General features: G+C 46.0%; 1 protein-coding gene across 2 annotated transcripts in view; it reads left to right on the forward strand.

Annotated features, from left to right (window-relative positions):
- The window catches only part of CACNA2D3 (calcium voltage-gated channel auxiliary subunit alpha2delta 3), a 933,078-nt gene that overhangs the window by 821,086 nt on the left and 86,414 nt on the right, over window positions 1–25,578 (forward strand). For both annotated transcript variants that reach the window (XM_058288134.2, XM_058288135.2), the window contains 5 exons: window positions 381–443; window positions 3,450–3,520; window positions 16,858–16,933; window positions 20,146–20,198; window positions 21,644–21,699. In XM_058288134.2, the coding sequence (XP_058144117.1) occupies window positions 381–443; window positions 3,450–3,520; window positions 16,858–16,933; window positions 20,146–20,198; window positions 21,644–21,699 (319 nt within the window). The remainder of the gene's footprint in view (window positions 1–380; window positions 444–3,449; window positions 3,521–16,857; window positions 16,934–20,145; window positions 20,199–21,643; window positions 21,700–25,578) is intronic.

Here is a 25,578-nt window from a genome sequence, read left to right on the forward strand (position 1 = left end):
GCCTGCTCCTCAACTGTTTAGAATACAGGCTTGGGGCTTCTGAACACTTTGTTCCTGGGAAATATTTTTTCAGGTCACATAAAGGAAAAAAAAAGAAGACAAGCTGTGTGTGTGTGTCTGTGTGTGCATACGCGCGTGTATTCTTTACATCCTGGCCTGGGTTGCTCAAGGCTCTCCACTGTTTTATTTCTGTTTGTTTTGCAAAGCAAACACAGGCTAGCCTAACCCTGGCGTTAACTCCTAAAGCTCCCAGGCGTTTCTAGTCGCCTGAAAACAGCCCCTCTCCAAAAAAAAAGAGGTTTCTCTCAGGTTGGAAATACGTCATTTCTGTAAAAGCAGCCTCAGGACCCGACGCTGAAACTGTGATTTTTATTTTCTAGACTGTGAACTGTTACCTCATAGACAATAATGGATTTATTCTGGTGTCTGAAGACTACACAAAGGTGAGTGAGAAATTTCCGCCAACTCAAAGTAACAAGCTCAGAATGTGCTTGGGTCAGGGGAAATTACGGTGTTAAAACTTGGAGACAATGATCTATATTTAAGAGGTAATAGCAGGAGATTATAAGACCTTATTTCCATCCCTCCAAGAATGTCACAGCCTTCCTCTCAGCAGGCCCCAAGGAATTTTTACCTCCCAGTGGGGGCGGTGGGCAGGGCCCAGGGTCTGCTCTCTCACTCGTAAAATGTTCAATTTATAGAACTCTTTGCCTCAGAGTTGTCTGTGCCACATAAAGAATTTTTGCCTCAAGGGTAGAGGTGCCTTATAGACTTTGGACAACTTTAAGAAGGTTTCCTCCTTCTGATACTTTATCTCCTTATTAAAAATACATATATTCCTACATAATTATGGTTTATGGCTTTCTTTCTAGATTTAGCTTTTTAAAACTCAAGTTATCTGAGTTCAGGGATTAACTTGGCCTCTCAATACCAAGGGACCGGGGTCCAGGGATAGACCAGGAATGTTCTCCACTTGATTGAGCTGTGTGCTGTGTGGGCGCGGAAGGTAAGGAGATGGAAGGAGACCGAGCTGGGGGACTGGACCCGGAAAGCAAAAGGGAAGGGGAAATCAAAATAATTGTTGTAGAGAAGCTGGTTTCCCCATTAAAACTTGCTGCCTTAAAACTTTTTTTCTGCAATTAGAAATAAAGTGGTATATTAAAGAAGGTATTATTTGATTTTATGATGGTTTCTAGTGCTAGTTCTCACTCCTTAACTAGTTTTGAGATCTTGGACCCAATAGTTAATCTTGCTGGGCCTTCTAAAATGAGGAGGGGTGACTACGTAAGGCTTCTACTGACTCTAAGATTAGAGGCTCCTAATAATTTATATTGACGTCCCTTATAAATCATTCCATCAACTGTGTGATAGGTCCATCCATGCTTAATAGATTTGTGAATTGTCCCTAAGTGTGGCTCTTTAGAATCTGAGCTTAATGGTTTGTTAATTTATAAACAGTTGCTCCAGGTAACATAAGGAGTTGTGCTTCAGAGGATTTCTACTCTTAGCCCTGAGAAATATTCTCAGGGTATTTTAAACACAGCTTTTATATGTGAAAAATTACATGGATGTGAGGAAAAACTACACTCCTTACACCCAAACTGCCCCTACGGTCTCCTCAGATATTGAACACCAGTGGACATCGGACAGTTGGTGGACATTAGACTGGATAAATGAGCCCGTAGAACAAGGCCAGACTCTGAGGAACAGGATATATGCAAACCTATGATAATAAGGTTTTCAGGGCAGCATTCTCTGGAAAGATGGTATGCCCTTTGGGCTGGGAGGAAAAGCCCTGAGACACTGAAGAGTCAACCAAGCGAGGGCCCAGGTTAATTGACTGTGAAGAGGAGCTTTGTTCTTCTGCCACAACCATGTAGGGCCGAGATGGGAACCTGTTCCTGGGGTGCAGGGTGGATGTGGCCCACGTCTTCCAGGGGTGAGTCCTGCCCTGGCCAACAAAGCTAACTTTTTTGGAAGAAGGAATGACTTCCACAGCTGTGGCCACTGCGTGGGGCTCTGTTCTCTGTCCTCTCTCCCTGTCACCAGACCTGCAGCGCTACCCAGTCAGCCCTCCAGCCTGCTCAGCCTGGGCTTGTTTGAGGCTGTCTGACTTCCTACACACCAATTAGGATAATTCTTCTTCATCTAACAACCAGTTCCACTGACACTGGCATATTTACACACACAAAGTACAAATGTCCTTCTAGCTCCTAGCAGCAGCACACACCCATGGAATTTGGAAAAGGTTCCAAGTTGCCCTGGAGGGACAAAGGCAATGCTCAATATGCAGTCGGAGAAAAGCCATTTTCTTCTCCACCATCCTCTCTTTCTTGACGTTTTGGAGAAGTCTGTGTTCCTTTCCAGGCAAAAACACCCAGGTGTGTAGCTGCGAGCACTTGGTTGGCTAGAGTTGAGGTTTAGTCCCAAAGCTTATGAAATTTAAGCAACTGGAAGTGGAGTGGCCCCCAGCCCCTGCCACCCACCCACCAGCACCCACAGTGGAGATGGGGACTCTGTACTGGGTACCGGCTCCTTCCAGGACATGGGCAGAGGATGTCTATTGTCCCTAAGCTCTGTTCTGCTGCACTGAATATGCCGTCTGGCTTGAGGCACCATGGGTGAGAGTGGTTCCAGGAACCAGGGGGGAATGCACGAGGATGTTAGTCCTTCATCCCACCGTTCAGGGATTGCAAATCCCAGCCAGTGCCAAGAACTGGACCTGACAAAGCTTCGACCTTTGTCGAAAAGTGGGACAGAAGTGGGAAAAGAACTTCTAGGCCTCCAATGACCTGAAGACAGCTTCTGACCCAAGAGGAGAACTCGAGAAATCCTTTGATTGGCCGTGCTGTCTCTGCAAGAGGCTGGGCATTCTTACTCTCCGTCAACATATCAACTACCTGGGGACACGACGAGAGTGTCTCTCAGAAAGTGATTCTGAGAAAAGATGGATCCTCAGTTGTGGGAAATTTATAAGGCCAATGAAGCGGCCGGCTACGGCTCCCTAAACAGATCATCCAGGAATTCTAAACAATTCTTTTTATTACTGTTTAGGAAGCTTTTCACAGCCTATTTCTGTCTGTGTAAAGTAGCGTTGTAATCACAAGGGATTGCGTGCCGATTAATGCCTTCTCCATCCAAGGGTAACGGTGTGTGTGCACACACAGGCGTGCTGCTCCCAGCATTCGCGCGGGGTATGTAACAGCCATACCTCGACACATCGTGGAAACCTACACCTCTCTGGACTGGTTTACTCCGTAAGCCCACAGTTGATTGTGACTCTTGAGACCTTTTCCATTTTTTTGTGACTGTAGTCCTGAAAACTTATTTTGCTTGGTGAATTTATTTTGCTTATTTTTCAGGACACAGACTGCCATTTTCATTTCTTCTAGGCTGTTTGGGCACAATATTTATCTCTGCTTTCCCATGTCTTTTTTTCTTCCCTGCAGACTGGAGATTTTTTTGGTGAGGTTGAGGGCGCTGTGATGAACAAATTGTTAACAATGGGCTCCTTTAAAAGGTAAGGATTTTATGGTGCCCTGTGCCTGCCCCCTCCCACCCCCCAAAAAGAAAAAAACTTTGCCTAAATAAAATAAAACAAACCAAGGTCAAATAAAGCAAGCCCAGACTTGACCCCAGGGCTGGTTTCTACTTGTGTTCATGCTGCAGAAGATCCCGCTGAAATCCGATGCCTCTTGCACGAGTGTTAAGAGTCTTAGAAACTGGGCTCACAATGAGTTTCCTGTTCGCCCAGCATAGAGCTTGTTGGAGGCCAGTATTGAAGCAAGAGGCCGCATTGTGGCAAGATTATATCAGTCTGAAGCAAGTCACCGCGAAGAAGGAGGACACATTGTCGCCTAGTCAGGGAAGAGGGGAGTGTTGTTTGTCTCACTTTGACAACCAAGGGAAACTTGCTAGGAACTCAGACCTCAGGGGTGGAGACGGATGCTTGGAGATTTGTGGATACGGTTTAGAAAATCAAGTAAAAGTCTCCAAAAAAGCCCTGCAAATTTCAGGCTGCTGCTAAAGAAAAACCCAGATCAGGTCAAATTCTCCCTGTGGCAGGTACCGCTTAGGTGGGTTGGGGACAGCTCCCAGGGACCCCAAGTGAAGCGTGGGTGGGCGGCCTCTGCTCGGCCCCGTGGTCTCAAGGGCAGCCAGCTGTGCTCAAGGGAACACTGAAGTTGGTGGGAACCCTGTCACCCACGAGAGCCGCACGTGGGCCATGTTTCCCGAGGAGGAACTCTGTCTCCCTGTCCTTGGGCTCCCCGGAAGAATGATGGTCTTTGAAGTGGTGTTTTAATGGGAGTATGCGATGCTGTTAAATGTATAAGAGCAGGAAATACAAGTCAGCTCGGCTCTGATCTACTGCACATCGGCCACTGGTGGGAAAGGCAGGCCCTGGTTTATTACCACCCCACGGCTGAAGGGCCAGGAAGTGTTAGCTCAGGAAATCGGACTTTTAAGCCAGTCAACAAGACCCACGGAGTGCTGTGCTGAAAGCTGGGAATTAAAAAATGATGACCCAATTTTTGAAATTCCATAGCTTGTTTGTGCCAGAAGGGGGTGAAGGGAGGGAATGATAAAAAACTGGCATGACTCCAGCGCTTCTGCAATCTTTGCCACATTTCCTTGCTCTCAAGCCTGCCTGCAATAGATTGCTCACTCGTGCTCACAACCGCTCAAGTGCAGTTTTCCATTTCCCCAGGAGTCTTTGCACCCAAGCTAGAAACTGCTTGGAGCTGGGCTTGGGTTGCTATGGAGTTTCCCACAACTTCTTGAAGTTTCCCACAGCAGTTTCTGGATCGTCTGCCACCCAGGGCACCACTAATTTTTCATTTCTTTATGTGGGTGTGTACATTTGTACCATGTTAACCTGTTTTCAGCTTGGTGGGGGAAGGAGATAACAGATGAAGAATAAGCACACACATGTTCCTCATTTGAAAGCGTATTTTTCAATTTCTTTAGCCCCCTTTTTTTTTTTTTCCTTTTTCCCTCTTGGATATTCCTTTCAAACTGTTGAACAGGAGAAAGAGAAAGCTCGTAGTGATATTCTAAATTGAATGTGGGCGAAAGCTTGGTCTGGATGAGTTTGCCTTTCTTTTACTCCCATAGTACCTAACATATTTGAGAGAAGAGAAGGCCTAGGGCCTTTACTCCGTCAGAAGTGTCACTGCTGTCATCTGGGAACTAGCGATAGACACCCTCAGTGGGGCCAGCAGAACAATGAGGGTTTGCGTTTGGGAGTCAGAGTGGCTCCAAATCTGGTCTCTGACTTAGGTGAAGTCCAGCTACCCCTCCTTTGGTTTCTCATGTGGAAAATGAAAATGATCATACCAATGACTGCCTTCCCTTATAATAATTCACCTCAAGCGCCCAGCATGGTGCCTGGCATATACGAAGGGCTCCCCAATTGCTGGCTGCGGCTGTGATTTTGTTGTTGTGGATCTTTGCCCAGCCTTGGCTTTGCTTTTGGCTTGGTAGCAGGTAAAACTTCTGCCACCCTCACGACAGGCTTCCCAGGGCACCTGGTGGTGGGACCCCTGGTGCTGGCATGCCCTAGGTCCCCTGGAAGCAGCCGTTAGTGCCCTGGCCCTTCCCAGCATGCAGTGCTTGTTCAGAGCGCAGTCTTGACGGTCCTTCCATTTGGAGGAAATCTACCTTTTGGAAGCAGTGCATGGATGCAGATGGAGGTAACTGGCAGCCCTCCAACACGGAAGGAATGCACCGCATTAAACCAGACCACTCCCAAACACGGTGCGTGAACCCTGAGTTGCTCTGGTGACATGGGTGAGCCCGGGGAAAGCTCAGAATCAGTTCACTGAGCTGAGCTCTCATCTCAGCAGATGGGACTGGCACAAAGTATTTTTAAATTTCTCTGCTTATACCCAATCATATAGAAATGAGTGTCCTGCGCAAGAGCCCTACAAAGCATCTTCTCCAGAAAGTGCCCCGAGAGAAGAGCACTATGTGCTTTATTAATTCCCATCTCCCTCCACCCCTCCCCTAGCTCTCTACTTTGCTTCTTCTCTCTCTAGGGAAGGGTGGCAATGCTTGCCCGCGTGCCAGCAGAAGCTTCTCCTGACTGTTCTCACCACTTACCTGGTGACTCGGTAGTCGACAGTGCCATCAGAGAGAAAGAACATCCATTTCCGGGCTGCACTTGTGTGTGGAAGGTTCACCAATATTGGTGCAAACAGATTAACAGCTTGAGGGAGTTTTGAGAAAGTGCCGTGGCAGGGTTAGTGTGCAAACAACCTAAGAGGCCAGGCTGGTCACTCCTGGTCACTTTAACTTGTCCGTTAACAGAAATATTAGACTTGGCTCTGTCCATCCAGCTTCATATGAAGTCTCTAGGGGCTAAATAACATACCAGTAGCTCTAGGGCCTAAATAACATACCAGTAACTTCAGCAGTAGGAAAATTATAACAGTGGCTGCCTTCCGTGAGCATCTGCCCTGCATCTGGCCTGGGTTGGGTTGACAGATCTTACTTCTTGCAATCTTCCCAATGTGTCTTGAGACAGTATGATCAGGTTTGGTTACATAATTTGTGGGATCCAGTGCAAAATGAAAATGTGGGGCCCCTTGTTCAAAAAGTATGAAGAATTTCAGTAGAGTGTCAGCAGAACATCAGATCAAGTGTACAGCTCTGTATGACTGCACAGTTTGCACAAGCATGAAGCCAGCCCTGAGTATTAAATGCCCATTTTATAGATGGAAGTAATGAGGCTCGAAAGTTTAAGTACTTGTCCACACTCTGCGTGGCAGAGCTGGATTCAAACAATCTGCTGCTAAGCACAGTAAGAATTTTCTGGCTTCTGCCCTTTGCCTGGTTCTGTGTATGATGGCATTATGTATGATGCCTTCTTCAGCTTCATTTGAAAGGTGAAGGATAGCTGAGGGAGATGTTGGCTCAGCAGTATCTTATCTGGGCACACAGAACTTTCAGGATGGAAGGCCAACAGAGTGATAATATCTCCCGGACTTCGCTGAAGTTGATAAATTGTTAGACCAAAGCCTATCCCCAGCTTTCCCATGTTTTCTCATATGATACCACATTTCTCATAAGAAACACCAGCTTTTTGTGTTTCAAACAGCAAATGTCAAATACTTCTTCATTCTTATCACTGAAAATAAGGACTCCCTGATACATGACTCGTGCAGGGTTTCTCATATCATCAGTTTTCCTTTTCTTGATCATGTTCACATCTAGGAAAAGCCTTGCATTCATAGTCCTCAAAATCCACACTCTATGGTTCTGCTGTTGTTGATAGTGACATGAACCTCTGGCAGCTACTAAAATAAAGTCTGGTTTTATTAGAATTCATTTATTTCCTTCTCTCTTGCCCTCAGTGGTAAAAGCTCAATGTTGTCAAATATCCAAGGGAGAAGTGACAAAAATAACAGAGCTGATCATAGGAGGGCATTAAAGGTTCCTGACAGGAGAGTCTACTCTGGACTTGGAAGAAGACTTCAGGTTGAGAGCCAAATTCACCACTGTGTGGCCTTAGACAAATTCCTCAGTTTCTGTGAGCTTCAGTGTCTTCACCTTCAGAATAGGGCCCTCAGGGCATTTTGTGAAAATTAACCCAAATAAGTTATGTGAAGATGCTTTGCAGACTGCAAAGCCATTGCAAATAGGAGGTAACATTAGCCCATGGATTAGATGCCCCAGTGTCTGAGATCGCTCTTTCATTTCTCCTGTTTTTATTTCAGTTTTTATTATCATTAACACCCCCCAAAAGGGGATTATTACACCGAAGTTATCTCTGCAGCACAGTTTTGGAAGTGAACCTCTGTGTCTGGAATCTACTGGGCATTAGCATCTCCTGGGGAGCTTTCAAAACACACCCATGCCCAGGCTGCACCCCTGGAGATTCAGAGCAAATTGGTCTGGGAATGGAGACCGTGCCTTGATGCTCTTTACAAGCTGTCCACATGATTTTTACGTGTGGCCAGGGGCAAGAATCCTACGTTAAAACACCTGGGTGCCAGTCCAGACGCTGCCACTTAGGAGCTATCTGACCATTGGCAACTTTAACATACCAAATTTGAGTTTTCTCTACAGCCAAGAATTATTCCTGCAAGCGAGGGTTAAATAAAACAATGCACGAGTAACTGAAGTGTCCCCAGCTTGAGGGGCCATGTATGCTTACAACCTGTTCCCCTGAGCATGGTCTCCCCTCATGCCCATAGGGGAGAGGCCTTGCAGAGCACCTCCAGCTGGCACGGAGGAGCCATTTCCCAAAACCGGGGCTCCTGCATGTAGCTTTCAGATCCAGGGCCTCTACCACCTTCTTTTTCCTCCATTCCTCTTCCTCTTTTTTACTCCAAGGCAGGCAAAGCAAAATGTTTGATGGGCTCCTTTCCTACACAGATGAGTCCCCTGCCCATCTTTCTGAGGTCTATTGGGATTATCTTCTGGGAACCTGCTTCCTCCCCTGGGGAGTGTGTTAGAGGGGCCCCATCTTCAGCACTGCACAGAGGCTCCAGGGGGACTCTCAGGCATTTGTGTTTACTGGAGCAAAACACAAAGCATAGAAGCAGCAAGTGCAAAACTCACATTGACTCTCAGGTTCAATCTGCCAGAATGAAATGCTCAGCAGATGCTATGAAGACATGAAAACCGGTGGCCTTTCTGTTCTCTTCCCACTTCATCTCCCTTCCCCTACAAATAATAGAACACAGCCTACCAGAGTTGAGTTGGGCTTTAGCCTGGATCTGAAGTGCTAGCTGTTAGATAAGAGGGACAAGTCTGACTTTTAGGACATTTGGACCAGGGAAGATTGAAGGGAAACTTGAAATAAGTTCAATTTGGATGGAGCCTAAGGAAAGAGGAACAGCTTTCAAAAAATGAGTAAAAAAATAAATAAATCCTCATTGAAGGATGAAAGAGTGACTGTTGCTTTTATCAAATATCCAGAACCTGAGCGCTTGCCCTGGATTTTTTGCTTTTATCAAACATCCTGTGGTTTCTGCCAAAGGATCTCTTCCTTTGTTCTCTATGTAACTAATTATGCTTGAGGACAGAAAAGCCAATTGCGGCACTCTGGGCCTTTGGCTGGCAGAGAAATTGCTCGCAAAGCAATTGTATTTGCTTTGGGAGCTACCCATTGTCCCCCTCTCTCCCTCTTGGCCTTTGTCTTTTCCATTTTCTGCTGTGCCTGGTGCAACTTGCCTGAGCTCTGATCCCCACAAGACCGCTGTGAGGCCTGGCAAATGTCCTCTTGCTGAATTAACATGGTTGACTTCTAGAAATCCCTGGAGCAGCTTCTTCTGCTTTGGAAATCACCTTTCTAAAAAGGTGACCTAGGCAGAGTTTAGGACTTGGACTGTTTCTACCCCATCTCTGTACAGTGGCATGCCCACTGGCAGGAGACGGCAAGTTTTCCCTGTCTTTGGTAATGCCTTACATTTTTGCAAAACGCCCTGGCCATCGAGTCTAAGATGTTAAAGGAAAAGTCTGTTTTGTTTTGAGGGCTGCTTTCCTTGCATGCTGAGTGCCCCACGGATGCTTAATACTCAACAACTCATGTAATGAATGTAATGACTTCGAGCTTCCTGTTGACCTGACCATTTCCACAGAAGTATGCTTTGTCAGAGGTGGCTTTGAAGGGAACAAGAAGACAGACTGGCTTGGACAAGTGTGCTTCTTAGCCAAACTTTCTGGAATGCAGAGACATGAAAATTCCAATGAACCGCTCTTAAAACTCTTCAAGCTGCTGCTTGAAGATCTGCAATTACTCATCTTTATCATACAATCAGGATGCCTCACTTATTGAATACTAACTATAGGCAAGGCATTATTCTAAGCACTTTACATGCATTACTTAAATTAATCTTCCCAACAACTCCATGAAGCAACTACTATCATTATGTCCATTTTATGAAAGAGGAACAGGAAGTGGAGCATTTCAGAGCATTTCAGGAACTCATTTAAGTTTACCCACGGAAGTGAGTGGTGGAGATGGAATTTGAACTCATGTCTCTTGGATTCCAGAACTTGTGCTCTAGTTACTACACATCATTTTCCATAGCCAGAGCAGACTAAAGTATTTTCTGCAGAGATTTATTTATTTTTCTTATTCACTTTTGTCTTGCCCCAAAAGTTAGTTGAAAAAGAAAAAAAAAGTTTGTTGAAAGAAAGTCTTTCAATCAAACTCAGAGTCCAATGTATGTTAGGACTTGGTTCTGCTACAAATAGTAGAAAACTCCAAAATAACAGGAAATTGCTGGCATAGTAGGAGTCTTTTTTCTCTCTTATGTAAAAGAAGTCTGAAAATGCTAATGTAGGGGGCTTTTTTTGTAACTGTGGGACTACAACCATAACTTTTTTTCTCTACCTTCCTCCAAGTTGGCTTTCAAACTCAAGGTTACTTCATGGTCCAAGATGGTTGCTAAGCTCCAGCCATCATATCTGCAATCTAGGCTGGCAGAGGAAGATTCATGCAAGTCCAAAAGGCCAAGTCCATTTTCTTCATTAAGCAGCTTCCTATATAATAATTCTGCTTAGTCACAAGGCCTCACCTTGCTACAAAGGAACCTGGGAAATGTGCATAGAGAAGAGTCAGTCCTAAGGCAGTAGAGGGGAACGGTCATTGGAGACTCTTTAATAGTCTTTGCCACATCCAGCATGGCCCAATTTGCTTAAGACTACGCAAGTTCTCTAAGTATTGACACTGCATTCCTGGGATATCCATTTCGAAAATCCTTGAGAACTGAGACTGTTCACAACCCCCTGTACGGCCCACTCCCCACATACCCAGGTGCCGACATGGACGGACTCGAGCGTGTGCCCTGCACGGGTGCTACGCACAGTGCCGCACTGTGGGTGGGTTGCTGTGAAGGGTAGACAAACTTGTGGAGCCCAAGGAAGCTCCCCCAGCATCTAAGGCTCTCACCTCAAATGGATTTTGCATTTACTCATTCCCCCAAGCAGAATCCGCTGTTTCCCTCTATTTTCTGCTTTAACAAAGAGGTAAAAGAAATCGAGTCTTTTTTATCATGATCCATTTCTCCTTTGGTTTACAAGTAAAGCTAGTTTTCACGAAAGGATGAGGGAATGGGCCAACAGCTGGCCATGGGGCACACTCACTGGGCACGCATGCACGTCGTCCCTCACCCCAGGATCAAAGCGATGTGGTGGGAGGGCAACACTCTTCTCTGAGTGGGGACGCGGTTGCTTTTGATGCTGAAAGGTTCTTGGCCTTTCCAGGGTCCTATTGCTTTGAAGGGCCCTCCCTCGCTTTTTGGCTCTGGGGCACTCACACTTGTTTGTCAAATCAAGGCTGGTTCAGGATGAACTAAAACTGTCTCTCCTTGAGGTTGGCAGATGCCACCCATGAATAGATGAGTCAAGGAAGAGTTCCTATGTCTAGGCCAGCAGTGGTCCCCAGGAGGATGTGACAGGTTGTGTGAGTCCCCATTCCTGCCTGCAGGATAGTCACAACTAAGTTTGGAAGAGAATTTTACACACACAGGAGGTAATCTAAAATGCATGGTCAACCTGGCTGCTAGAATTATTCAGGGAGCTTTTTTTCCCCCCCTTTTTTTTTTTTTTTCAAATGTTACATTCAAAAATATAAGAGGTCCCCAAACACCCTCCACCCCCCTCACCCCACTCCTCCCACATTAACAACCTCTTTCATCATCGTGGCACATTCATTGCTTTTGGTGAATACATTTGGAGCACTGCTGCACCACATGGATAATGGTTTACATTGTAGTTTACACTCTCCCCCAGTGCCCCCCAGAGGCCATGGCAGGACATACAATGTCCAGCATCTGTCCCTGCATTACCACCCAGGACAACTCCAAGTCCTGAAAATGCCTTCAAGGGATAACTGGTACCACGTCCCCAACCCAAAACAATTAAACCTGGGGCTGGGAGAGTGCCTAGGCATCAGCATATGTATACATACTTTTGAAGTTTGCCAGATGATTCTAAGGGGCAGCCAGAGTTGAGAGCCACTGTTTTGAACAAATGCTAGGGCATGGCAATGGAGAGTAAGTTTACCTCCCATTTCCCAGATTCTTCCAGATCTCCATGAGATCCTTAAGGAACAGGATATCCTCTGGGAATCCGTGATTGGGTAGCCCCAGGCTTAGAGTGGAAGAGACCCAGGTTACATTCCAGCCCCTGCTCTTAGGAGTGCGGTAGGAAGCTTGGACCAGTGACTTCATCTTCCTGAGACTTGGTTTCCTCACCATTTCTGCACAATTCTTGGGTAAACGTTAAAGACGTAAATATATATATATATTTAATGTGCAACCACACCCGTGGCACAGGAGAGAACGCCTGCGCTGCTCACAGAAAGCAATTACTTCGCTGCTTTTTATATTATCAGCACCTGCTGGTGAAGGTGCTTTGGTGCTCTTAGAGCCCTCTTCTTTGTCCACAGGATGAGCGAGTCTGGCTCTAATCTCCCCTCTCAGGATCTACGGGGCCCTATGCCCCATGGTATACCCCGTGGGCCTGGCGCCTCGCAGGTGCAGCCACATGAAGCTTATTCTCTGCTACTGATGAGTGCTCATTACCCAACTTGCCTTGGTAATTTCCAGCCTGAGGGCTCACAAACGAAGAGGGCCAGGATCATTTAAATTCACCCCCACTGCTGTGTTCGATGTGCTGTTTAAGAACAGTTCCACCTCGGGGAGCAGTTGCTGTGGAGCGGGCTGGTGATCAGTGCAAGGAGAGGCAGAGCCCCCTTGGATCTTCTCTTAGAAGTGTGAGCTGTCCACTCCTCTGGCTGTTTGAAATGCAAGTGGAAGGAAAGGCCTCACGGGGTAACGGTCCCTTCATTAAAATGTTTCTATCCCCTGCCCCCTCCGCCATCAGGTACTTTTCCCTTGCAAGTTGAAAGCTGCCCCAAAGAACAGATAATACTTGGTATTACATGCCACTTTCGTGAGTCACTTTCCTCTTCATACTTTTAAATTCAAAGTTGCTTAATAATGCCCTGCGGGGAGGCTCTATGTCAAATGCCTCCCTTGTCCTGCCTTTTACTGTTGTATTTGCAGACATTAAGATGTTTCCAGATTGGTTTTAGGCAAACAGCCAAATGGAGCTCATTCAGTGAATCATTGCAGATAAAGCACCTAGCCTCCTGGGCACATAGTAGGTGTCTAATACGTGCTGGTCCTCACAGCCACTGGCAAGTCTTGCTGAGCTAAGTTTGTGTCTTTGAACCCCACCTGCTAATTCTCAGAAGAAATATTTTTCTTGGTCATGGTTTCTGTCCGGCTGGAAGAGAGCAGTATCAGGAAATGGACTTGAAACGCATCCTGATGCGAGGCTTCTGTCCTCCGAGGCCTGGCGGCACAGGGGCACCGCCGGCTGCCCAGGCTTTGGTTTTTCTGTATTGCTTTGAGTTTCTCCGTCAGAGATTATATCTGCCTTCCGTGGAAGCTTCAAAGCTTTGGGACTGGGGCATGTTATCTGCGATGAGAATAAACCTCCACAACAGTGCACACAGCAGTCGTGGGCTGGGCATGATTCTCTTCTGGGCTCATTTTAGTGCCTAATGAAAGCAGGCAATTACCACGTCCTTTAACTATAATCTGCCGAACAGGATACAGGTAGCCGCAAAGTGTAGTTATTTAAAACAGCAACAAAATCACTTCAAAAAGGGTAATAATCTTTAAGTCTCTCCTTCTGCAACATCTAGTTAGGGCTGTCAAAGCGTGGAGAGGACGGGAAAGGCTGGTTTTGTTCCCAGGCTTCCAGCAGTACTATCCGGAAAGCCTCCTTTGAAAGGAGAACTGCGGATCCTGGTCTGGGGCCTGCCCCGGCGCTATCTAGTTTAGTTCCAAGGTGTAGGCAGGTGCCTTTGAAAACCTCCAAGGGGAATCCTGTGCTTCCTGCCAACTGTCTGTCAGGGGGGTGGTCACAGCGTGGGGCACTCGCGGGAGCTCTTTGCCTTGCAGTGAAAGTTGATTCTGGACATTGACTTTGAGAGCTCATCTTGGGCTGCACTGCCTGTGGCATTCCAGTAAGGGACACAGCAGGCATCTGAAAGCTGAGTGTTTCCTACACTGTCAGAGCCTGCGGCAGAGCAGGATGCAGGGTGAGGTGGGTTCAGCTTAGCCCCTGGCTAATTCTCTGCCACTTATTAGCAATGTGGCCTTGGGCAAGTTATTTAGACTGGCCGAGACTCAGTCTCAGAGGAACAATTAGCTCTATCTTGTAGGGACCTACTTAGAAGAGTTCCTTGCTAGCAGCTGCTCAGAGTTCCATCGGTATCGGCTGCCGTTAGTATGCCCCTCTAAGTTCGCACTCCTGATAACCCAGCACTGTATCTGAGGGTGCCTCGCAGCGCTGCGCTAACAAAGGGGAGGTTTGCCACTGCACCATACGTGCCAGTGGGCTAAGAACTGCTAGGAGACCTGTCCATCCTCCAGCCAGCTGGGAAAAGCCTGAGCCCCTTCCCGTTGCCTTAGAGCCCACTCCCACTAGTGGGGGAGAAAAGCACGCTAGTGATGCTAACGGCAGCTGCCACCCTGCCTTCTGCTGAATGCTTCCTCAGTGCCAGGCACTGTGATACAAGCAGCACATCTGTGATCTCCTTCACCCCCGTGATCACCCTGGAAGGGAGTCATTATTCTCATTTCACGGATGAGGAAACTGAAGCACAGGAGAGTTAAAAATATAATAAGTGACCAGCATCTGGGTTTGAGCTCATGTATCACTGACTTCACAGCTGGCCCCTTACCGGTTCTGTCGCAAAGTCTACCCTTGAGCTTTTGGGAATGGTGCAGCTTGTAGATCTGAAAATAACAAAGAATGAAATGGCTTCCTGTTGTCCTGGGAGAACTGGACATGACTCAGAGATAACACGTTACACAGAAGGAGTGGGCTGGACTTTTTGGTATCTGAAGAGCACGTTTACCCATTAGTAGTAACAATCAAGGAGACCACATCCTTTAACACTTCTCAGTGAAATTCCTCTTTACCTTTTAGTTCCCAGAACAACTCGGTTAGGCAGGGAAAGCATAGCTTACCAGTGGGGAAGTCAAGCCGCCTGTGTAAGGCTCCGAACAAGGCACACAGCACAGTCCATTTCAGTGCACTTCCCTGTCCCTAAGTAGCCAGAGCTCAGCAACCTCTGTGAATCGTTTTACAGATGGGAAAATGAAGGTTCAGAAGAGGGTAAAAGCACAAGGCCACACTGAATAGATGGCACAAACAGCCTTTCAGACCAAGGCCACAGAGCATCCATGCCTGTCGGACTCCAAGCACACGCACGTTCCAGCTGTAGGGATGGGCTGGGCAGCAGGAAGAGGACTGAGCCAGTAACAGTCGTGCCGTGTGCTGGGAGGGAGGCCCTTGCAGGGACATCTGGAGCGACGCCCAGCGTGAACGTGGCGATGGCAGCCTGCTGGGCCAGCAAGGGCCCGATTAGAGCTGTGCTTTATGGGCCGCAGTGGATCCTAGGGACTGTCCTGGTTCGTGCCAGGCCTGTGCCCATGTTGAGTGAATTTCTGTGAGAACTTTGGGGACTTTTCCCAGCTTAATGTTTCGCTGGTTCGTAGACTTTATTCCTGTCTCAAATGAACGTTCTGGTTGTGTGTGCAGTAAGGAGTGAAGCCAGAGGACAGTGACAAAGCTAGAAAAGATGTTCTGATGAGGAGGCCTTGGGAACTTGCGGGCGACTGTGGGACCGCTGGCAACCTTTTGGGCTCTGCTGCCCATGGAATCCTAAGGGTGGACGGTCAGCAGCCACAGCCGGCTCTTGGCTTAATCTGTATCTGCAATGTCCATCGCCTGTCCAGATGCATCACATTTTGCAGAAGACATCATGATCTCAGAATTGTCCTTACCTATCCATGATTCAGTCAATCAGGCATTCACTCACTCAGCCTCTAAACGGAGTGCCTTCTCCGTGCTGGGTGCTTCGCTAGGGATAGAAACAGTTCCAACGCCAGTGTGCAGTCTCGTGCTTCTTCTAAGGAAAGCCTTATCTCCATTCAGCATAAGTATTGTGCTCTTCTTGAAAGAAATTCCTGGGAGGATGATTCCATCCAGCCATTTAGAGGGGCTCATACTGAAGGGTTGAATCTCACCTGAGCTGTGTAACTCGGGCTTGGGGGCTGGAGGGCAGGTGGGGCTGCAGGTCTCCTTTAGCTACAACCCACCTAAATGCTATAACATGCCACTAGAAACTGCCAGTCACCTTCACTTGGTAAAGTTGTTGATGGGGGATTAAAATACTGGGAGCAATTATAAATTAACACCTTTCTGCTACTGAGTAAAGACCGTAATTGGGACGAGTGTTATGCTTTTATCACAGAGGGAAGAAGGTCTACTTTCTCTCATAAACTGCACTGTCTACCAAAAAGAACAAATACATCCACTATTAGGGTGGTGGCACAGGGGGGCGAGAATTATTATTGGTGGATCTGCTGGTTTCTGACAAATTGTCAAAGTGCTAGAGACATCTTGACCCAGTCCTGTTTCCTGTTATTTGAGAGAGAGAGAGTATCTGGCCATTTCTTAACCCAAGGACCATTTCTTATGCCCTTTCCAACTCTTTAATCCTGGAGACATGGCCCCAGTGGATAAATCCCAGGATCCAGAATCCAGGGAACAGCATATTCCTTTGGGGTATCCTTGTCCACACAAAGTGTCCTTGTTTAGACCATGCTGCCTGCTCATCAAGGTGGGGTATTCCCATCTCCCTTCACTCTTCCTAATACCTAGGTCCCTTTGCTCTTCAGTTTTCTAAAAGGTGACATGACTGGGTCTCCAGTCCTGGACTTTGTCAGGTTCCTTGTTTGTGGCTCTTTGCTGGTACAGAGCATCATTTGGTTCCATATGTTCTTTTCTAGTCAACTTCTTTTCCATTCTTTCCAACAGAATTACCCTTTATGATTACCAAGCCATGTGTAGAGCCAACAAGGAAAGCAGCGACGGCGCCCATGGTCTGCTGGATGTAAGTATGGTGCAGTCAGCCAGGAAATACCAGCGTGTGTCTTTGTCTCTCTGTGTGAGCATAGCTCCTCCTCTGGAGTAATACATTTATCTTTTTTTTTTTTTTAAGCTATGAATGTTTAAACGTATTTACTGATTTTTTTACTCACTAAGAGAAAAGCTTCTACTTAAACCCAAGAGCACTTAGGGTACAATTGTTATGTTAATGACAAACAGATCTAGTCTTTGATGGATTAATATAGCAGTATCCTTTTGATGGATAGAAAAAGGGAGAAGTGTAGTATTTATGTAATCTAAGTATCCTTTAAAAATAAAAAAATATTTAACTCTGGAAAAAAAAAAGGGAGACGTTACATCAATTCTCTCATTCTCGTGTAAAAGAGAGTTTGTTTTGGTTTGTAAGATAGCTGTTAGCCTCTGAACTAATTCAGAGTATGATCACAGATTCTCTCCCCAGGCATGCAGTTGCTGTTTCAGCATCATTTCCCTTGATCTTGTTCCATTAGTGATGTCCAAGTTGTGGATCAATCAATAGAGCTATTGTATCATTAGAAACCGATTTCCAGACTGGCAAAAACAAGTGTTATAATTTACTCCCTGTTTAACAATAGAATTTACAATGTGCAGACAGTGGAAATTTGGCCACCAGTGACCTGAAAACTCATGAAGAAGAGCTATCGTGTGGCTCTGTATAGTCTCACGTGTGGGTATAAATATAGTCCTTGCAGGCAATCATTTTGTACGTGCCAAAAATTAATTGAACATTTAGTTTGAAACACAACATTTAGGGAAGCAGACTTGGCCCAATGGATAGGGTGTCCGCCTACCACATGGGAGGTCCGCCAGTTCAAACGTTGGGCCTCCTTGACCCGTGTGGAGCTGGCCCATGCATAGTGCTGATGCGCTCAAGGAGTGCTGTGCCACACAGGGATGTCCCCCGCATAGGGGAGCCCCACACTCAAGGAGTGCACCCCATAAGGAGAGCCCCCCAGTGTGAAAGAAATGCAGCCTGCCCAAAATGGCTCTGCACACACGGAGAGCTGACACAGCAAGATGATGCAACAAAAAGAAACACAGATTCCTGGTGATGCTGATAAGGATAGAAGCGGTCATAGAAGAACACATTGAACAGACAACTGGGGGCGGGGGGAGAGAAATAAATAAATAAATCTTTAAAAAAAAAAGGAAGCACAACATTTAAAGCCATTTTGGTTTTGAAACATAAACGTACACTTTCTCAATTGCAGGTATAAAATCTTGCGAAGGGATTACTTAAGGACCAAATTTTTATACCCGGCTCCCATACATCACCCTGTATGACGTTATTTTTTACTGTATACTTACTGTTTATGACTGTTCATGTGTTTTAGTGAGAGTCACTACGTCTTCTCCAAACCTACATTTCCTAACCTTGGCACGAATATTTTCACCCTTCAAAAGTTCCAAAGACTTACCAAATCCAATGGATGTGTCATGATGATGGGAACGAGTGTTGTTGGGGGGGGGAGAGGGGGGGTGGGGGGGTAGGGTTGAATGGGACCTCACATATATATTTTTAATGTAATATTATTACAAAGTCAATAAAAAAAAAAAGTTCCAAAGATACATTTTCATCATTAGGCTTAAAAAACTCAATGGCTTGAACCCTTCTGAATGATAATGTGCATTTTAAGTTTTTAATCCCATATTTACATAATCCCTTTGTTTACCCATCTATTGAGCTGGCTGGAATTGTTTGAGTGCCTTTCCCCCTGGCCTTAGGGTGAGCTGCCCCTGTGCCTTGTTCCCTCTAAAGCCTCCTTAATCCCTTTATTCATTCTCTCCTCCCTCTGACCCATACCACCAAAGACTGCTAAAATGTCACTGCCCATCCCATGAGGTACAAAGGCACAGAATTGCTTCATACTTTGACCACCCTGGCCTTTTTGAAAGATGATTATTTTTCAAGCTATAAAATGTAACAACTAAACTACAGGACTGCAAGGTTGCATTTGGTGGACACAGTTAAAAGTTCACGCTTTTATCTGACCCTGATCCCAGAGTCCTGCGATTCAGGGAATGATATGGAAGGACTCAGGCAAATCGGAGCAAGCATTCCACTGACCAAAATCTGGGAGGGCTGGTGATAGCCCCAGCAGATTTCTTGTTATGTTTCTTTAATTTCTAGCCTGAAGTAGGGAGACTTAAAGCATGGTTAGAGGTATATACGTTGTTATTTTATTTAAACTGAGATAATCCCCCTATTCCTAATTCTAGTCCTGAGGGTTAAAGTGCTCAAAAGTAGGATTAAGCAGCCCTCACTTCAGAAAGCAAGGTTTGGCATTTCAGGTCTCCGATACATGCATTACCACCAGAAGAGGTTCTGAGGTTTCACTGAACCTGCCTTCTGGTAGCCAGGCTCTGCCAATGTCATCGCCTGTCTCTCACGTTCACCCACCACTTGCATATCTGGCATACCTAGGTACAAAGAACCAACTGAGGGGGAACTTGGTATTTTCCAGAATTCAGGAAATTGAATTATCCACATAGGAAATATCACAGAGTAAACAATCCCGCTGCTTTTTTAAATTAAAATATTCTGAAATAAAGATTAGACTGTCAATGCCTTCTTTTATAGAAGGAAGGGGATTTTCTGCAAGGATAAAATCACATGTTTATATATATATAGTTATCATTTTTTCCAAGTCCAAATATATAAGTGTGCGAAAAGGCAGTTTAAATCCTACATAATTCGTGGGAGGCATTAAAATCAAGTATCTACAATTTTTGCTTAGTTCACTGCATGACATACAGTGATGGAGAACGCGGAATCACCCTTCAGAGGGACAGCCCCTTGAATCACCATTTGAAATTAGTTACATGATTCCTGCCCCTCAGCATTAGGCTGCGAAATATTAGCCCCCAGAGGGGAAAGGTTTAAGCATCGCCTGGTGAACTTCCTTTTTCCTCCCAGTGATAACCCTTGTATTAGATCATGTTTATTTTACTTGTAAATCACATCTCACTACCGGGGAGTTCAAAGTTTTAAGATGTTAGTTTTGAGATACAGTATCCAACCATTTTCCTCCTAAATTTAACTGGAGCTCCACTGTTTTTAACACGATATCAATCTCTCTGGAAGAATAACATTGTCTTTATGTAAAGCCATAAGTTAAACCTAAATTTTTTTGTACGTGATACATTCTTTTTAATTAATTGAATTCTTCTTTTTAGCCTTATAATGCCTTCCTCGCTGCAGTTAAATGGATAATGACCGAACTTGTGTTGTAAGTACATTTTGCTGCATTTTAAAAGAGTATTACTGTTTTTATATTATAAAGTGAATTGGGAGACAGTATTTCATGCTTTTAACAGTGATTAGTCCTAATCATCTGAGATAACCTCATTGAACATATCAAAATATTGAACACTGAGGCCAAAAAATTATCTTTTATTAAGTTATTCATGGTCCTGCTTATGCCCTTATGTCATTGTTTAGCAGACGAATAGCTTGCAATACACAAACCAAACCTATTTACTGTGGTTAGTGTTAAATTTAACATGAATGTCTGGCTGTTTTTAATGCAGCCTGGGTGGGCTGTGGTCAGAAGAACAGACAGCCACGGTTGTCCACCAGGCTTCCTCGGGTGTCTCGGCGTTCGTGGGCTGGGGATTTCCCTCAGGTGTGATTTGCCCTGTCAAATTATGGTCCTGCATGGAAGGTACCAGATGCATCTGTGACTTAGGTCAGACTTGAAATGGCATGGACATGAAAGGCTTGACTTTCTGGACACATTACAGCAACACTGCATTACACAAAATGGAAGTATTCTGTGGACAAGCATGTAAATTAGATAATTTAAACTGTACCAAACTCAGTCTTATTTTTCCCCATTAAGGCTCCAGTCTTTTGGGTTTAAGGTGAATTTCTTGCCATTTGATGAACCAACATTGTTTTCTTGATGGCCTTAATGAGATCTATGTTAACTTGACAAAGTTGATAGATTCAAGGGGAGAGTAGGTCCCCATGTACCTAAGGGACAGGGAAAATGCAGATAGTGGATTTTGATGGAGAGTGAACTGCTAGGGAGTATAGCCAAGAGGCTGAAAAATAATGACTGGAGTTTTACCTATCCCCACTCATTTGGATAGTGATTTTCATTACTTTTACATTCTTTACTAACAATTGAGAAATTTTGGTTTTTCAAGAAGTTGCATTGTGGCATAATTTCATAGATATCTGTGTCCACCCTCCACAACTGCCACCCCCCCATCACATTAGGTCTAAACAAGTTTGATTTGCATTCTACATTTTGAAGCATCCTTTATTACTATAGTCCAGGTAGAAGAAAATATTCTATTTGTATTTCTGAACCAAGGCAGGGAAGATCTTTAGAAACTGGCTTTTTACTATGGAATCAAAATATATGGTACAAGGGTGACTAATGAGAAATAACTAGGAAACTATTTCAGATTATAGAGCAGGAATTTTCTCAACAAAGAGTCCTTGAGTCTAGCTCAACCTGATTTTGGGCTTTGGCTGGCATTCGTGATACACTAGTCTTTCACGAGTAGATCAAGCCCAGGGAAAATGCAGGTGTAACTGCACCACCCTATCATACCCCCAGGTGCTTTCAAATGAGGTGAGCAATGACAGATAACACGGGAAGCCACTGCTGCATGCAGGGTGCACGTGACCAAGTGACGTTGGGCTTTTTCATCATCTGCTTAGGTTCCTGGTGGAATTTAACCTCTGCAGTTGGTGGCACTCAGATATGACGGCTAAAGGTAAGCAACAACTGGTTTCTATTTCCTAGCTCAGAGTGAGAAACCCTGGGTTCCCTGGCTGCTTTTCATTAAGGATGTGCTCTCATAAAAGTACCCAGGACAAAGTGATGATTTTTCAGCTCCGTCAGAAATCACTCTTTGCACTAAGTGCAGCTCCATCCAGTCTGAAGCAAAATCCCACAGGCTGTACTCGGTCCACGTATACTTTGATGTGTTTCCTTAAGAAAGGCTTTGAGGTCCTGCACTGCACAGGTAATTCTTCAGAAAGCATGTAGGCGGTACTAAAATCTAATGGAGAGAGCCACGTCACCCTTCGCAGGTGAATGAATGGCTAACCACCTTGTTTTTGTTTTCACAAATACCTTCATGGAACGTGAACCTGATGATAGTCCTCGTTCTCCTTTGAAAAACCTTCACCCATTTGAGCGGCTGTTAATAGAGACTCTTAGAGGCAAGGACTGTGGAGTTCGAAAAATATGGGTTTGAGTTCTGGCTCTGAGGTTGGGCTTTGGCAAATTAGTCGATCTCTCCAACTTCAATTTCCCCATAGTAAGTAAAATGGGGAAAATAGTTATCTCCTTGGGTTTTGTGTTGTTTTTTTTTTTTCAGTAAGCATTTAATGATGAGATAAATCATAAGCTAAGCACAGGGACTGTAATATAGTCAGTCCTCAAAAAAACAAACCAAAAAAAAATGTGCCTGTCATTAATTCTTGGTGGTGATGATGACCATGGCCTCCGCCACAAGAGGATGGTTAAAGAGTTGAGTCCCCACATCCTATAAGCCCAAGTCCATCACCGCCCCACAGTCTGCCCCCAGGGAGGCTCAGTCCTTCGCTGCTCCTCAGGTATACCCTGCTCTTTTCTTCACACCTTCCTTCATGTCTGGCTCCATTTCTCACCCAGCATGCTATCCCCAAATCAGTACCTAGCAAACTGCTACGCTTTGTCTTCTTATCTTTTCTTTTAAGTGGTAGTTTAGTAAGGAGTCGGCATCCCACCAGGGGCTGGATGTGTTTTCAGTTTGACACTCCCTAGTCCTTTCCTTGAAGACCCCAGTCTGTGGGGATCCCCTCACTCTTCCCAAGCAGAATTAGCACCATCTCCACTTGCTCCTGTCTGGTCAGTGCCCACATTTACCCACGCTTCTCTCCACTGTCACTGCCTCTGCGTGTTTGCGCCACACTGAAGGAGAACTTCTCAATGGCAGGAGCTGTGTTTCGATCATTGTTATCACTGGTGACTTAACACATGCCTGGCACATAGTAGGTACTCAGTTCATGCTTCTGAAATAACTTTCTTGTGCTGGGTCACGACCGTTACCGTCACTCTAGTCATAGCTTTGTGACTTTGCCAGAAGGTCCATGTTGTCCAAATTCCAGGATGCACCGATTTCTTGTTTGTTAGAGCACAAAGTGGAGCAGCACCTGCAGAGCCCTCCTTGTGCACGTGCCAGCCAAGGGCAGCTCTGAGAGCGGTGAACTGGATCCCAGCGGGTCCAGGGCTGGCTCTGTCCTGGGGAGCTGCGAGTGCGCTAGAGTGGGACGGGCACACCCCACGTTCCTTCCACCACTGCTCTCATCTGTGCACACACCTGGTCCTGGTGATTCTCAGGGCTGGAGCTCAACCCTTGCCCCTCCCCCCAGGGCAGTGCCAGTTTTGAACAGCAGTGAGCGCCCATAATCCCACATCTAGAAACTTGGCCTAAGGAAATACAGAGATGTGAACAAAGGTTTCTATGGTGGGATAACCATTCCCAGAGAATGTGTGATTGCAAATACTGGAAACGCTTTAAATGCCTAACGATAGGGAACATTTTAAAATACTGTACAACCCACTGACAAAAAAGCATATTGTTCTTTTTCTGAAAATGTTTCAACAAAATGAAAAGTGTTCATGCAAATAAATTATTTAAGAAGTAAAAATAGGATCCAAAGCTGTATATACCAAAAAGGCATCCACTGGCTGGGGCAGGAGGATGTGGAGTTAAATAGGATCAGTTATCAGTGTGACGAATGGGCTCAATAAGCAAAGACTAAAATATGAATGAGAGGCAAACACTTTTGTGTTCTCAACAGAAAATTTTAAGTAAAGCATGAACCTCTGTTTAAAATTTGGATATGAATATATGCAGGGCATATATGATTTGAAAAAGAAAGGTGAGAAGGAACCTATTAAATGGATCTCTTTTTCCTTTTATTATTTTACTAGCTTTTCCACAGTTGCATGGTTGGGGAGGGGGGAAAAAAGGAAAATTAAGATTAAAATAGAGAAAAGCAAGAAAGGAAATCAATAGGGGCAGGAGAATGGCTCACAAGTGGGTGAACTGACCACTCTCTTCAGCACCAGTGATCTCAGGACAAATCCCCGTTCCCTCCATCAGGCCTTGAGCTCGCAGAGGCTGGCGTGGCCATGCACAGAGGCTGCGTGCCCTGGCCCTGGAGCCAAGCAGCCCTGTCTGCTGCTTGCTAGCCGTGAGGTCCTAGGCAGGTCATTAGGTCTCTGTGGGCTTTGTCAGTGAAGATAATAGACATCATGTGGTTGTGAAAGATGACTTAAACAGTGCACGTACAGCCTCCGGGCAAGATGTGGCTCAGAGCACTTGCTGGCCCGTGGCAGAGGGGGCCCGTGTTGTGGTGGTTTCATACCCCCAGACTCCCTTTTTCTTAGGGGAGTGCTCAGTGCCTGGGGCGGCAGGCTGGTCACCATCAGTGTTTTCCGTCTTGCGCTCCTTTTCCTACCTGTGCACCTGCCCCTGGCAGAGGCACTTCAGGGGTGAGCATGAGGACCTCGCCCTCTATAGAATGCCAGCCTCCACCCCCCGTCCCCATCACTGCCTTGGCTGACTGCCTTCCCCCATGCCCTGCTGCCCCTGGCATCCGCCCACACTCCAGCTCTGTCCTTCAGATGTGGCAGGTAGTTTGGGAGGTTGTGCTGAGTGCCAGTCACTGCGATCTTTGCTTAGACCAGTGGTTCTCAACTGGAGACAATGTTGCCACCTCCGTGGCCCCCAGGGGGCATCTTCCATGTGTGGAGGCAGTTTTGGTAGTCCCACCTGGGGAAGGAGGTCTTGACCGGCACCTACCTGGTAGAGACCAGGATGCTACTAACCACCCTCCACGCACAGGCGGCCTCCCACCACCACGGCGGCTGGCTCCACATGTCCATGGGGCCGAGGCTGAGAAAGGCCGGGCTAGACCCCTGGGTGTGGAGCACGGGCTGCTGAACAAGGGAGGGGAGATGGCCTTTGGTCTCCTGGAAGTTCAAGACACTTGGGCAGGTTGCCATGCTGTACATTCCCAACCCTTACCCCCACAGCCTAATAATATGTTGGTTCAGTTCTCTTCTCTGCCTTGGGAAGCTTTTCTTTAAGACCGTTAATAAATACTGCCACCAAGCATCTCCATTGCTCCACTGTGAGACCTTCTTCCCACAGGCTGTAGAGAGATCTTGTGAAATAATGGTATTCTTGATACACGGCGTGCTGATGATACGGCGCTTCACCATTTCCAGAGTGCTGGCCTATGGATTAGCTTCAGGTCCCGCCAGTACTCCTGGGAGGTGGCTATTGTTAGAATTTGTCACTCAATCTCTCTGAAGCACCTAAGTCAGACAGCTAATAGAGAATGAATTCAGGCCTCAACCAAGACCTGCCCCTCTGGGCCCTGACGCAGGTGGTGGCGAGGGCGGCAGCCTGCCCTCCTTGAGCCCCATGTCAAGCCAGGCACTGCACAGGAATTGTCCCATTCAGGCCTGTAGCCCTCTCTGCTGGGTGAGGATTTGACTTTTCTCATCTTATGGATGAAGCAACTGAATCACAGCGTGGGGAGTTAGCTCATCCAAGGGGCTCTTGTCTCGCTATCTTGTTCAATGTGAAAGT

Source organism: Dasypus novemcinctus, chromosome 26 (assembly GCF_030445035.2).
Source record: "Dasypus novemcinctus isolate mDasNov1 chromosome 26, mDasNov1.1.hap2, whole genome shotgun sequence".
NCBI classification, from domain to species: Eukaryota; Metazoa; Chordata; class Mammalia; order Cingulata; family Dasypodidae; genus Dasypus; species Dasypus novemcinctus.